General features: G+C 35.2%; 2 protein-coding genes across 2 annotated transcripts in view; both read left to right on the top strand.

Annotated features, from left to right (window-relative positions):
* Positions 1-10473, top strand: part of LOC105750830 (ATP-dependent translocase ABCB1) — a 64378-nt gene extending 53905 nt beyond the window's left edge. The window contains exons 8-14 of the mRNA XM_031938525.1: positions 891-1004; positions 2369-2479; positions 3276-3401; positions 5071-5274; positions 6357-6527; positions 9108-9269; positions 10168-10473. Of these exons, the coding sequence (XP_031794385.1) occupies positions 891-1004; positions 2369-2479; positions 3276-3401; positions 5071-5274; positions 6357-6527; positions 9108-9269; positions 10168-10473 (1194 nt within the window). The remainder of the gene's footprint in view (positions 1-890; positions 1005-2368; positions 2480-3275; positions 3402-5070; positions 5275-6356; positions 6528-9107; positions 9270-10167) is intronic.
* The window catches only part of LOC100917353 (ATP-dependent translocase ABCB1), a 151724-nt gene that overhangs the window by 108436 nt on the left and 30131 nt on the right, over positions 1-13157 (top strand).

Below are 13157 nucleotides of genomic sequence, written 5' to 3'. Positions count from 1 at the left end.
GGAGGAGGAAGACTCTTCTAAATTGAATTATAAAGTCCTTGGCAATAAGAAGCATATCATAGACTATCAGGGGAAAAATAGCCTTGGGTAGGTATGTTAGATAGAAAACATTAGATAGAAAATTTAGCAAGGGGATGCAACCTTGGATTTATTCCCTAAGAAGACAGAAAAAATAGGGAGTACCTTACCAAACCAATTCATGTTAAGGGACCCTGGAAGCAACTAATATAGTGCTGCTTGGCTCCCTAATTCAATAGGCAGTTCCCCAGAGACAGGCTAACCCAGATTCAAAGTGCTTTCTGTGTCTCATTTGAAGTACTTTCTGGGTCTGTATAAACAAAGCCATGATTTATTAACCCTACCACCATTTTGATCCTTACTATTCAGAAGAAACAATTAGTTAAAAGCAAAGGCATTTCGTGAGAAGAGTAACATATAGAAGGTAAACATGAAGGGAACATAGTATGTGTAGAGCTTGTCTTCTTCAAGACAATTTTGAAGGACTCTAGAAAAAGAACTGATGGAATCCAAATGCAAATTCAAGCATTTTTTTTCTTTTAACTTTATTATTCTTGGTGTTTTTGAGTTTTTGGGTCAGCATTTTCTTTTGTAACAGCTAACATGGAAATGTTTTGCATGGGTACACATGCATAATCTATTTCAAATTGTTTGCCTTCTCAAGAAGGAGGGAGACAATATGGAACCCAGTATTTTTTAAGTGCTACAAAATTGTGTTTACTTGTAATTGAGAAAAAATAAAGTAAAAATTAAATGTTAAAGATAAAATAAATAACTATGTAAAGAAATGTGAAATTGCTCAATAAAAAGGATTATAGTTCTTTAAAAAAAAACACTAAAGAACCTCATATAATTTTCTTTCCATTTACCAGGTCTTTTTTTCAATATTAATGGGAGCTTACAGTATTGGACAAGCATCACCAAACATTGCAGCTTTTGCTAATGCAAGAGGTGCAGCCTGTGAAATCTTCAGGATAATTGATAATGTAAGTCTTTAATATATGCATACATATCACATACATGTGTAACACACACACACACACACACATACGCACGCACACACACACACACACACTCTTCCCAGTTGAGAATATCTCTCTCAAATTTTTTTCTTCATCCTTATTTTAAAGTAGATATGTTAACATTCTCTTAATATGATCCAATATATAAAAATCCAAATTTGTAGATGTGAGGGTACCAAGGGGCTAAGTAAGAATATGAGAACATAAATGTGCAAAGGAGATAATCATCTATGACACAAGCTAAATGTGCAAAGGAGTAGAGTAGAATAGAGGTATCCTGCATATATATTGTCAGACATGGCTGATGTGTTGCTTAGTTTTCCTGAACTGCCTCTTCGTCTTTCTAGTTTTAAAACTTTGTTATAAGAAATATCTAGCTGTAATGAGGAAGACAATAAGAGTGATATAAAAACCAAGTAATATTAATGAATATAAGATTTAAAAAGAAAAATATATAAACACAAGGTTATTATTTTTTTTTAATTAAAGTCAGGCAGTTTGATTGTTTACAGGCATGCAAGTGTATGTGGTCCTACTGGCACATGTTAATAGTGGCTAGGCTTGCAGCATATGAGCAAATGAAGCAAATAGATTAAGTGACTTGCACACGTCACACAGCTAATATGTATCTGAGACTGGATTTGAATTCATAAAGAGTTCTTCCTGACTCCAGCCAGCCCAATTGTTGTCTAGCTGCCTGAGGCTATACATCCATATTTCAAGGATCTGTAATTTTATTATTATGGGAACATAATAACAAGAGTGGTCACTACCACTCCTCCCTAAATTGCTTTATTGTAATCCATATAAAAGTTTTATCCTTGTAGACTCACATAAGGTTGTCCATTGTCACATGGCATTCTTCAGATATCACTTCCATAGCCATTGGTTCAGGATGCTCTCATGACTGTTTTCCAATTTATTTATACGGTCACATATAGCTTTAAGTGCTTTTTCGGTACGTAACATGTTCTGAGCAGCGTCCAATTATTCTTGAGCTGGATCAATTACAAGATGTTTTTCCATCACATGGCATTCACACTTTTATACATGACTTGTGTATTTTATTTCTTGGTACTTCATTTGTATTAATTGTTACCAGTGAGATATAGGGCTGAATCTTTTTGAATTAACTCAACACCCTATTAGGCAACACTGTGTTTCTCTGCCACATATGGTAACTGTATCTGATAATGTTACTAGAATTATGTTGTCCACTCCTTTTTTGGGCAGGGAGGTTCATTAAGATATTGTCTTACATTTCTTGGGGGAAAAAATTTAATTTTTGGCAGAAGCATTCTCATTTTTTCATGTTTTATTTTATTTAGAATCCAACTATTGACAGCTATTCGATGAATGGCCATAAACCAGATAATATTAAAGGAAACTTAGAGTTCAAAAATGTTCATTTCACTTACCCATCTCGGAAAGAGGTCAAGGTGAGTGACTCAAAATTCTCAAATGGATCTATAGTCTCATCATTTTGCATTTTCTCTTCTGTGATGCAGATCATCACTCACGAGTCCTTGCCCTATCTATCTCTTGTGTATATCCTCCCATAAGTTCTCTGAAGCATTTCTTGCTTTCTTCTAACAAAGAGAGATATTAATGGATTTCTTGGGCCATTTGACTGTAATCCTTTGCCTTTTTAACTTGGGATTAACCAATCTTTTCTTCCTGTCATACATTGTTCTGATAATACCTTTTATTCCTATTCTTTTTTGAATTTCCTCATTGGTTATATATTTCAATCTGTGTGCACTTTCCTTGTACTTCTCTGGAAAGTGCACACAGATTGATATATATAATTACTACTAGTAGTTATATAGTCTAGTATACTATACTATACTATACTATAGTAGTACTATATAGTCAATTGCTACTGCGAGATAATTATCTTCAGTTTTCAAGGATTGTTGTGTACAATGTCTGACAGCCAAACAAGACTAATAGAATATTGGTAATAAATTGATGGGCTTTTTTGTTTCTGTAAAATAGATGCACAAATTAAATTGATAAGTTGTGTTTTAGAAGAAGAATTGTTGTCAAGATCCTATGTTAATTTATTTTGTCATTTTGCCTAAGAAATATTTAATAAAAATAAGTTCAAATGGAATGCTTAAGTTGAAGCATAATTTTGAACAGAAAACTTCTAAATTCTAATCAAGTTTTGGTAAACTCTCTATTTCTAAATTGCATTAATACCGATTATCTTTTTCTTACCTGTCTGTACAGATTTTGAAGGGCCTCAATCTCAAGGTTTACAGTGGACAAACAGTAGCCTTGGTTGGAAACAGTGGCTGTGGAAAAAGTACAACTATTCAATTGATACAGAGATTATATGATCCCACAGAAGGCATGGTAAGAGTCAGTTCCACCAATATTTTAAAGCACCTGTACTCTGTACTTGGTAACTGGTAAGCATGTACTCTGTACTTGGTAACTGGACTTTCAAGCATATGGAGAATATGGGATGATCAAGGAACTGGCACCTTATCATAACAGAGAGACTTAATCAGATTGAGGATAGCCAAGAGATCTCAAACCTGGCATTGAATTAAGAGTACTCTACCTAACCATGGAAAGACTTCTCCCTGGCAGAATGGATGGATGAGCACTTAATAGTTGGTCATAGGAGGCAGCTAAGTGGTGCAATGGTTAGAGTACCAGTCCTGAAGTCAGGAGGACCCAAGTTCAAATCTGGTCTCAGACACTTAATAGTTCCTAGCTGTGTGACCCTGGGCAAGTCACTTTTAACCCCAATTGCCTCAGCAAAAAAAAGAAGAAGAAGAAGAAGCATCCCAAGTCACCACTGATTGCCTTAACTTTTGGCTTACCACTGCATTTCAATGACTTTGGATGACTGAATCCAACAAATTTGTGTATCTCTGACTCACTTAAATTCAGCTCACTCATGAGTCAAAACATCATCTATTGTAATTTTATTGGTCCTCTTTGCAAACAAAGGACGAACAACAACAATCCTACTAGTTGGATATAAAATACACACAGCTGAGATTTTTTAAAATGAAATTTGTGAAAAAGGTGAATCGGGAAAGGTATATATAATTATTGGATGTGATACCTACCCAAGCTGAACCTTTAAAAAAAAGATAAAGACACTGTCAGAGATGAGGAAGGAGTATATTCTAGATGTGGGAAATGAATGATACAGATTCACCAAAGAAAAATTATAGATGGCTAAATTTGGGATACAGTAAGCAGTTCAGTTTTAGCTGGAATATTAACGATGTGAAGAACAGTCTAAAATATGACTGGAAATTAAATTGCAAGTCAGATTGTCAAGTTTAAGTGTTATATTGAAGAGTTTTATTCTCCTTTAAGAAAAGGGAGCCACTCAAGATATTTGAGTGCAGGAGTGTCTTTAACTACTTTAATTTTAGCAACTTATAAAAAGGATGGATTATAGAGGAAGGAGGATGGGAACAACCAATTAGGAAGCTATCAAAATTTTCTAGACAAGAGATAATTAAGTCCTTGATTAGGGTGGTGCCCATGTGAGAAGGGGCCAGCTAGGTGGCAGAGTGGATAGAGAGCTACGCCTGGAATCAGGAAGACCTGAATTCAAATGTAGCCTCTGACACTTACTAGCTGTGTTACCTTTGGCAAGTCACTTTTCCTGTTTGTCTCAGTTTCCTCATGTGTAAAATGAGTTGGAGAAGAAAATGACAAATTTTCCCAGTATCTCTACCAAGAAAACCCCAAAAGGAATCTCGAAGATTAAGACATGGCTGAGCAACAACAACAGCAACAAACGTGAAAAGAGAGAAAATTAGAGAAGGGGGACATTATTTTGGAATTGTAATGGCAAGACTTGGTGTTTGGATCTGCAGGCTGAGAGAGATGGAAAATCAAAGATAACTGAGGTGCCTGAGAAAAAGCAGTTGCTCTCAAGAGAATTGACTTTTATCAAACTTTTAATTTTATGATATAATTCCTTAGTATTAGCTTGACATGAATCTTTTTGACTTAGATAGATGCGTGAAAGTGAAATTCACCTCTTTTGCAGGTCACCATTGATGGACAGGATATTCGAACCCTAAACGTAAGATATCTGCGGGAAATTACTGGAGTTGTGAGTCAAGAACCAGTACTCTTTGCAACTACAATTGCTGAAAACATTCGCTATGGCCGTGAAGATGTCACCATGGAAGAGATTGAAAAAGCTGTCAAGGAAGCCAATGCCTATGACTTTATCATGAAACTTCCTCATGTAAGAAATTTCCATCCTAGATGTAAGCGCTTTAATATGAGCCCCTGAAAGTTACATTTCTCCCTCTTCCCCACCCAAATTCAAGGTGTTCTTTGCTCAGTAGCTTTCCAAAACTGAAACTCATAAGCCTCAATCTCATATGCTTGCTTAAAAAAAATCAAATCACAGGACATGTGAATTCAAAGCACAAAGTATTTAGTTAAAAACAGAGAGCAAGGAAAATACCACCATACATATATAGTCCCAGTCGTTCTGCACCCCATGTTAGAGGTAGGAGAGGAAACAAAGATATATAATCCAAGACATTCAGGCTTCTCACTTTCAGGTCCGGTAGAAGAGTTCTCTGTCTCCAGAGCTGCTGATTCCACACAAATCTGCTGGTGTTACCCTTTAGATTACTTTCTCTGATACACTTTTATCTGTTGGTTCTCCACTTATTCTAGCCTTTGATGTCTTCCTTACTCATGTGGTTACAGCTCTTCTTATATGAAAGTACAGACTAATGTGACCTCTTTGTGCTCCTTTGTTAGTCAGCCCCGCAGTTGCATTGATACAGCAAGAATCCCTCAACAAGTCAAATCTGACATTTTGACCACTTTGCCTTCCCCTTTGATGGTAACTCTCGAAGGCTCACCTGATATTCAGATTGAAGCAGAAAGCTACTTTCCCATCTTTCAATTAAATGTTCCTAAAAGTTAGCAATTACTATAGGTTTACTTAGCAAGAATAGAAAGGGTAGGTTGGCTCTGGTGACTTTTGACCCATAATCCCATAGCTGTACTCAAAGCACTGCTCTCATTTCAGTGATCCTTTGCCATTTTGTCTTCAGAAGTGTATGTGTATGTGTTGCATGTATATTTTGTGCACACATGTATACATATGTGAGTGTATTGTGTACACTTTGTTTGTGTGTGTATGTTTGTGTATTTCATTGGACTATATGCCATTTAACCTGCTTTACCTGATAATGACTTTCCTTCTTGGTAATGTATATCTGGAACATGGAGGAGAGATATAGATGTCTGTTGTAGTCAGGAATATCGGAGCTACTCCGATGTGTATTTCTCTTCCCTGTAAAACAGAAATTTGATACTTTGGTTGGAGAAAGGGGAGCCCAGCTGAGTGGAGGTCAGAAGCAGAGAATAGCAATTGCCCGAGCTCTGGTTCGGAATCCCAAGATCCTTCTGCTTGATGAGGCAACATCAGCCTTAGACACGGAAAGTGAAGCCGTTGTACAAGTGGCACTGGATAAGGTCAGTGAATTGAAATAAAATGGCTTTAATTAGGAATGGAAATAAGGATATCTTAATTTTATGCCTTTTTGAATTATTCTGAGAAAATGGAATTTTCTTCAGTAATTTCTAAGATAATTCCTCCCAGCCATCTAAAGAAAATATCCAGACCTTTGATTTTCATAAGCCAAATTTTAGGTAAGAAGAATAATTTTTTAATATTTAAATTTTCATAGTGCTTTAAAATTTCAAATACACACAACACACACTTATGTGTGTATGTATATATATATATATATTACATATATATGTATGCATATGCACATATTATAAAGGATATCTCAGATGTCTTAGTTTAGTTTTCAGCTTTAATAGATTAAATAGCTTAAAGACGCAAGACTTTTGAGAGGGAGGGGTAGAAGGGGAAAAGAGAAAGAGAAACAAAGAGAGAAAGGGCAAAAAAGAGGGAGATGGGGAGAGAGAGGAGAAAGAAGATGGAGAGAAGAGAAAGAGAGAGGGGAAGAGAGACAGACAGACAGAAAGGGAGGGAGAAAGAGGAAAAGGGAAAGGAAAAGAAAAAGGAGAGTGAGGGAGGGAAAGATAAAAAGGGAAGGAGACAAAAGAAGAGAATGAGAATCAATAGAAGGAGGGGGGAGCAGATCAGAATTATAGAGGCAACAGATATTTGTGCCTTAGTGCAGTTTTAAACTATTGAAGCTTATGCATATGTATGTACATAAAATCTTTTAATCTCCTAGGCTTAAATAAACATCAAATTACTAGCTGTACTGTTATTCAGAGTGTTACAAGTAATTTTATTTATTTATTTGTGAGGTAATCGGGATTAAGTGACTTGCCCAGGGTCACATAGCTAATAAGTATCAAATATCTGAGGCTGGATTTGAACTGAGGTCCTGGCGACTTTAGGGCTGGTACTCTACCCATTATACCCACTGTTTCATTACAAGTAATTTTAAACATAATTGTCAATGATGTATCAGTTGTAAGAACAATCATCGGTAAAGTATAATAAGTGCTAATTTATTTCTTGTAGCTTCTTATAAGCCATCACAGCTAATAGTATCTAAACTTTTGTCTTCTCATCCACTCTTTAGAGAATAACAGTAAAATGTTATTTTTCCATTCTCTCTTAAAGATACAATAACTATTTGTAGACTCTGATCACTGTTATTGAAGCTGATGATATATGAAATCATAATTAAATGCTTAGACTGCTTACTATATTACACAACTTTTTGGATATTTATTGAAGTTAATATTATTTAAATTTAACATGGAAATTGTAGATGAAAACCAAGAATTATAGCTGTAGTTACAAGTTTTTTTTTCTTTTTTAAAAGAATAATAATAATAAAATAAATAATTCTAGAAACCAGCAGTATAGTTGTATATATTTAGGTTTTGCATTACCTTTATATTAAGGTGTCCTTCAAAGAATCATATAATTAGACTTTAAAGGGACCTTAGAGGCCATTGAATTTATCTTTCTCCCCTCCCCAGAACAGTTTGGTGGCAAAGTGGATACAGTGCCAGGCCTGCAGTCACGAAGAACAGAGTGTTGGAGATTTTCCTTTAACTCTTTGAATATTCATGAATATTAGTACTGTACATTGGAGAATGTATGCTTTGATAGAGTCAGAAATTTCATTCCATGGGGTTGATGATGTCCCTGAACCCTGTTTTCCTCAGTTTCCTTATCTGTAAAATTAACTGGATAAGGAATTAACAAAACTACTCCAGTATCTTTATACCAAGAAAACCCTAAATGAGGTCACAAGGAGTCAGACATGACTGAGTAACAACAAAAATCTCTGTCCTTCATATTATACCTGAGTTAACTGAGACCTAGAGAGAGAAATCTATTTGCTTCAGTTTACACAGATAGCAAGTGAGCAAGGCAGAATTTGAACCCAGGCTCTTTGATTCTGAATCCATTGAACCATGCTCCCTCTATGCTTCAGGTAAGATAAAATATCAATAAAAATTATATCTAAGATTCAAAATTTAAACTTTCAGGTCATCAGTTATTCCATTTGATGCAATACCATTATCAATGAATCAACAATTAACTGTATAGCAGTTTCTCTGCTGGGTGTTAGGCATAAAAACACAAAGAATGAATCACTGTAATGATAATATTGTCATCAACACCTGAATAACAAGCTTGCAAGTCATTGTTAATTTTGGTACTCTTACTTTGAAAGATTCATGATCTTCTTGGTGTGGCTAGTCCCTCCATCAATGCAGATTATACCCTTTCTAATGGCTATTGATATTGTGCAATCCTTACATAGATCTTCTGATAAATTATCCCAAAAGGAGATGTCCAGAGTCCTGGAGATTTTCCTTTCATTTTTGGACATTCATGAATGTTATGACCTTATTTGGGTTTTTCTTGGCAAAAATTTTGGAATGGTTCTCCATTTTCTTCTTTAGCTCATTTGTACTGTACATTGGGTAAGGTGTGCTATTGTCAGGGTTAGCGGTGTTGCCTCCAATACCATATTTTGTTTATATCTGATCTTGAGTATGTTACAATTTTTAAAAATTTTTGCTTAATTCCAATTTGCTTTCTCATAGGCAAGAGAAGGACGCACCACTATTGTGATAGCCCATCGTTTGTCTACAGTCCGTAATGCAGATATTATAGCTGGCTTTGAGGGCGGCGTAATTGTGGAGCAAGGAAACCATGATGAATTAATGAAACAGGAAGGTGTTTACTTCAAACTTGTTACCATGCAGGTACATTTTCACTGTGTGTGTGTGTGTGTGTGTGTGTACATATATAAGTTTTTCTTCATAGATGTGGGTTTTGCTATAATTTTTACTAAATGTAAATAGCCCTTCTCTCTTCAAGATCACTTTTAAAAGTAGAAAAATATTAGGTAAGAGTTAGTGCTGTTTTAAAATTTTGACCCTTAAGATAAGGTAACTGGGAAAAAAAATTGTGAATATAAATTGGGAATGTGATTAAGGTCAAAGCCCAGACAAAAGTGATTGGGTCTCTGTAATTGCATAAGAAAAATAATACAAAAGAATACACATAAGGAATCATTGTAGAAAAGAAAAGAGAATGATATAGATGTGTGATATAATCACATTTTGACATTGTGTTTCTAGATTCTCTTTAAAAAAGCAATTCTCCTTTTGTCATTTTCTTTTGTCTTCATGATTCTTATTGCATCTTATATGCATGATTTAATGATTTATCAATTTTATCTTTGAATTTATATAATAATGCATGTACATATATGTATAAATATATGTGTGTATGTTGTATGTTTCAGTTGTGTTTGACTCTTCATGAGCTTTGGTTTTTTCTTGGCAAAAATATTGGAATGGTTCTCCATTTTTTCTTTAGCTCATTTGAAAAATGAGAAAACGGAGGCAAGCAGGATTAAATCGACTTACTCAGCTTCACACAGCTCATAAGTGTATGTATATATACATACCTACATATACAAATATGTGAAGTAAACACTTGAATAGCTAGCTATTCCTTAGTAATCTATTGCTGAAAAGAAAGAAAGAAACAGAATATTAATCTTAGTACCTCCAACTTAAATCTTTACTATTATTTGTTAAACTATATTAATTTGACAGCAGTTACAGTCTTTAAAACATATCTTGCTTATTTTAGACAACAGGAAATCAGATTGAATCAGAGGGCGATTCAGATGGAGTGAAAAACAAAATAAATACCTCAGAACCAGCTACAAAAGGTTTTGAATCCAGGAACCTAAAAAGACGATCAAGTCTCTCAAGTGTCAAGAAGACACAGACCTTGAATGAGGGGAATGCAGGGTCTGGGAATTACAGTTGCCATAGTCCAGGGGCAAACAATCGGCTATATGAGGAGTTGATCTATAAGCCTGCTTCCCTTCACCTGGGTGAATTCCCCTTCATTCATTTTCTCTGCATATTTAATGAGATTGTTTGGGTGTAAAACTTCTCTTTCCTTAAAATACATCTGAAGATGATATAGATCTTTGATAAATGGGGTGGGGGTCCAGATTTTGGGTTCAAGTTAGCCCATCGACATACAGTGTAAAGGCTCTAGGCAGATGGTTTAATTTTTGGGTCTAAAAAAAAAAAAAAAAAAAAACAGCCTACTCAGGGTCTGATGAGATTCCCAGCTTTCTCTCAAGAACAAAAGGCAAAGTGAAACCTTTAGATAAAGCTCAGCCCAAGAAGCCAAAGGATAAAGATATGTAGCAACCAAAAAGTGCTCCAGGGCTGGACTGCAAGTGAAATATCTACATACTTGTATTTATGTCTCATGACTACTTGCTCTGATCACAGACATTTCTGTAAAGAGAAAATCTAGGACAAAGATTTATTTTAAGCAGTTTTATTTCAGGTAGTGTCCTAATTTTTAACCATTCCACCTGTAAACAGGGTCAGGAATAATCAGGTGGGTTCTCATTTAAAAGAAAACCACTGAAATCGAAATTAGAACTATCCTATCTCAGTTAAGACCAAGATAGATCTCCAATTCATTCCCCGCGTCTCCACCTTCACTTGTAACAGCTTCTTCTCAGTATCCTGTGTCATATTCTTTTCAGATGGTGGAATTTGATGATCTATGCAGACACTCATACCTGAATTCAAAACTCCAGATTTGCAGTCCCAAAAGATTTTATTCCCTCCTACAGCAATTATCATCAATCAAAGCTTCAGATGAATCTAGTTCTCAAGAAACACAGTAAAAGATTCATCCTAGAAAGTTCACAATTAATACAGTTTTATCTTTCATATCCAAGTAGGTGTTTTTAAGTTTAACAATACACAGATCATTTTGCTTTTAAAATACTCAATACAAAGAAAAATTCTAAATCGCATCTTGTCCATCCTGTTTCTGTTGAGGTGTAAGACCATATTGAGTCTACATTTAGAATTAACTAAGTAAATTAGGGGTTCAGTTAAGGTCTAGTGGCGGGTTTGGGGTACAGGGGAGTCAAACAGGTTCCCCCTGCAACCCCTTGGATTCAGCACTGAGGATGCAGCGGTAGTAGCGGCTGGAATTCCCAATAAAAGCATTTATTGGCCCAAGAGGCTAGATTAATAAAGAGGTTTATTACTGAGTTTAGGAGATAGGTGAAGGTAGAATGGAGGGCACTGGACAGAGGGTCAGTGGACAGAGATCCTCACACGGCGACCATGTTTGGAATCTCTGCAAAGAGGGGTTCCCAGTGTGGCCCTTTTAAGTCGGAGACAGCTCCAGGGGCTTTAGGGTGTAGCCCCAAAGTTGGCTCAGATCTGGGTGGGACTGGGACAGGTCCGGACCTTCTATTGGAATTCAAAGGGACCAGGATTTGTGAGTCAAAGGGTAATTTACATTAGCTAGGGGGGTTGAGAATCAAAGATTGGAATCTTTCCTGCATCATTTCCACATAAAAGAAACTTTCAGATCTTTGAGATTTAACATAACTCTTTTCATTCTAATAAAAAAATTTAAATTTTTGGAAATAACCCTATCAAATTATCAGATTAAAATACTGATAAATTTTTATATTTTAATTCATTTTAAGTAAAAATAATAAACTCACTGTATGTTAACATGAATAACATTTTAATGAAAAGTGACCATATTTTCCCAAACCAAAAAGAAGAGAGGGATGTTTTCATGCTTTTGTTAATCTCTTTAATGTAAGGCTTAATAACAGACAGCTGGATTTTCCTATTTGCTTTTGCATTGGATGTTTTCTATTTTGATAGGCTGTTTTGGTTGAAGCATTTCATGAAAATCCAGCCTCATAATACAGATAGGTAGTTGGAAACAGGAGGAGTATTTTAATAAGCAAATACTGTCTTAGTATTGTTTTGAAAATGGATTTAATCTTGAGGATGTGCTGAAAAGGTCTTGAGGATAGAAGTGCTAGGAGCCTTTGAGATTTTGAGAACCATCTACAAATCCTATTTTTCCATTTATAGATGAAGAAACCAAGTCCCAAAAAGTTTAGCTGCCCCCATTTAAAATAAGAGCTTCAGACTTCAAGGGTACTTAATTTTCCACTTGGTACCACCCAGTTCTGTATTTTGGAAGGATTCTTCAAATGGCAAAGCAATTGTATTCATTTTATAGTGTCTTTTACTGCATTGAAACTACCAGTTTGGCATTGGAGGTAGAAAGAAGAGTTGGAATTCAATGGGATAAATTGTATCCATAGTAGTTAAACTCTTGTCACAAACAGATCAAATAAAAAAGCTAATAAACCTGAGAGTTATAACACTGAAGGAGAGAACAAGATTAATCTTGAGGGGAAAATACTGTGCTTGTTGTCACTCGAAGAGAGAAAATCACTGAGTGGGCTTTAATTTTCATTGATCTTCATGAGCTCTTAGATACCCTGAGCTTCAAAATTATTGAAGTACTAACTTAGATATGTCTTTTAACATAATTCATATTTGTCATAAAGGTAGTACCAGAACTGCAAAGAATATTTTTTTTTTGGTGAAATAAGAATTGATTTTGTATATAGAGTTGTTTTTTTTTTTTTTTTAACTCAGATACTTACTGGCCTTGTGGTACTTGGGAAGTAAGTTACCCTTTCTTAGCCTCAATTTTTTATCTGTGAAATGGGACACATAATAACACCTATCTGCCAGAGTTGTGGTAAAGATAAAATA

The sequence above is a fragment of the Sarcophilus harrisii genome, chromosome 5 (assembly GCF_902635505.1).
Source record: "Sarcophilus harrisii chromosome 5, mSarHar1.11, whole genome shotgun sequence".
NCBI classification, from domain to species: domain Eukaryota; kingdom Metazoa; phylum Chordata; class Mammalia; order Dasyuromorphia; family Dasyuridae; genus Sarcophilus; species Sarcophilus harrisii.
The sequence above is the reverse complement of the archived record's forward strand: the minus strand, read 5'-3'. Positions and strand labels throughout refer to the sequence as shown.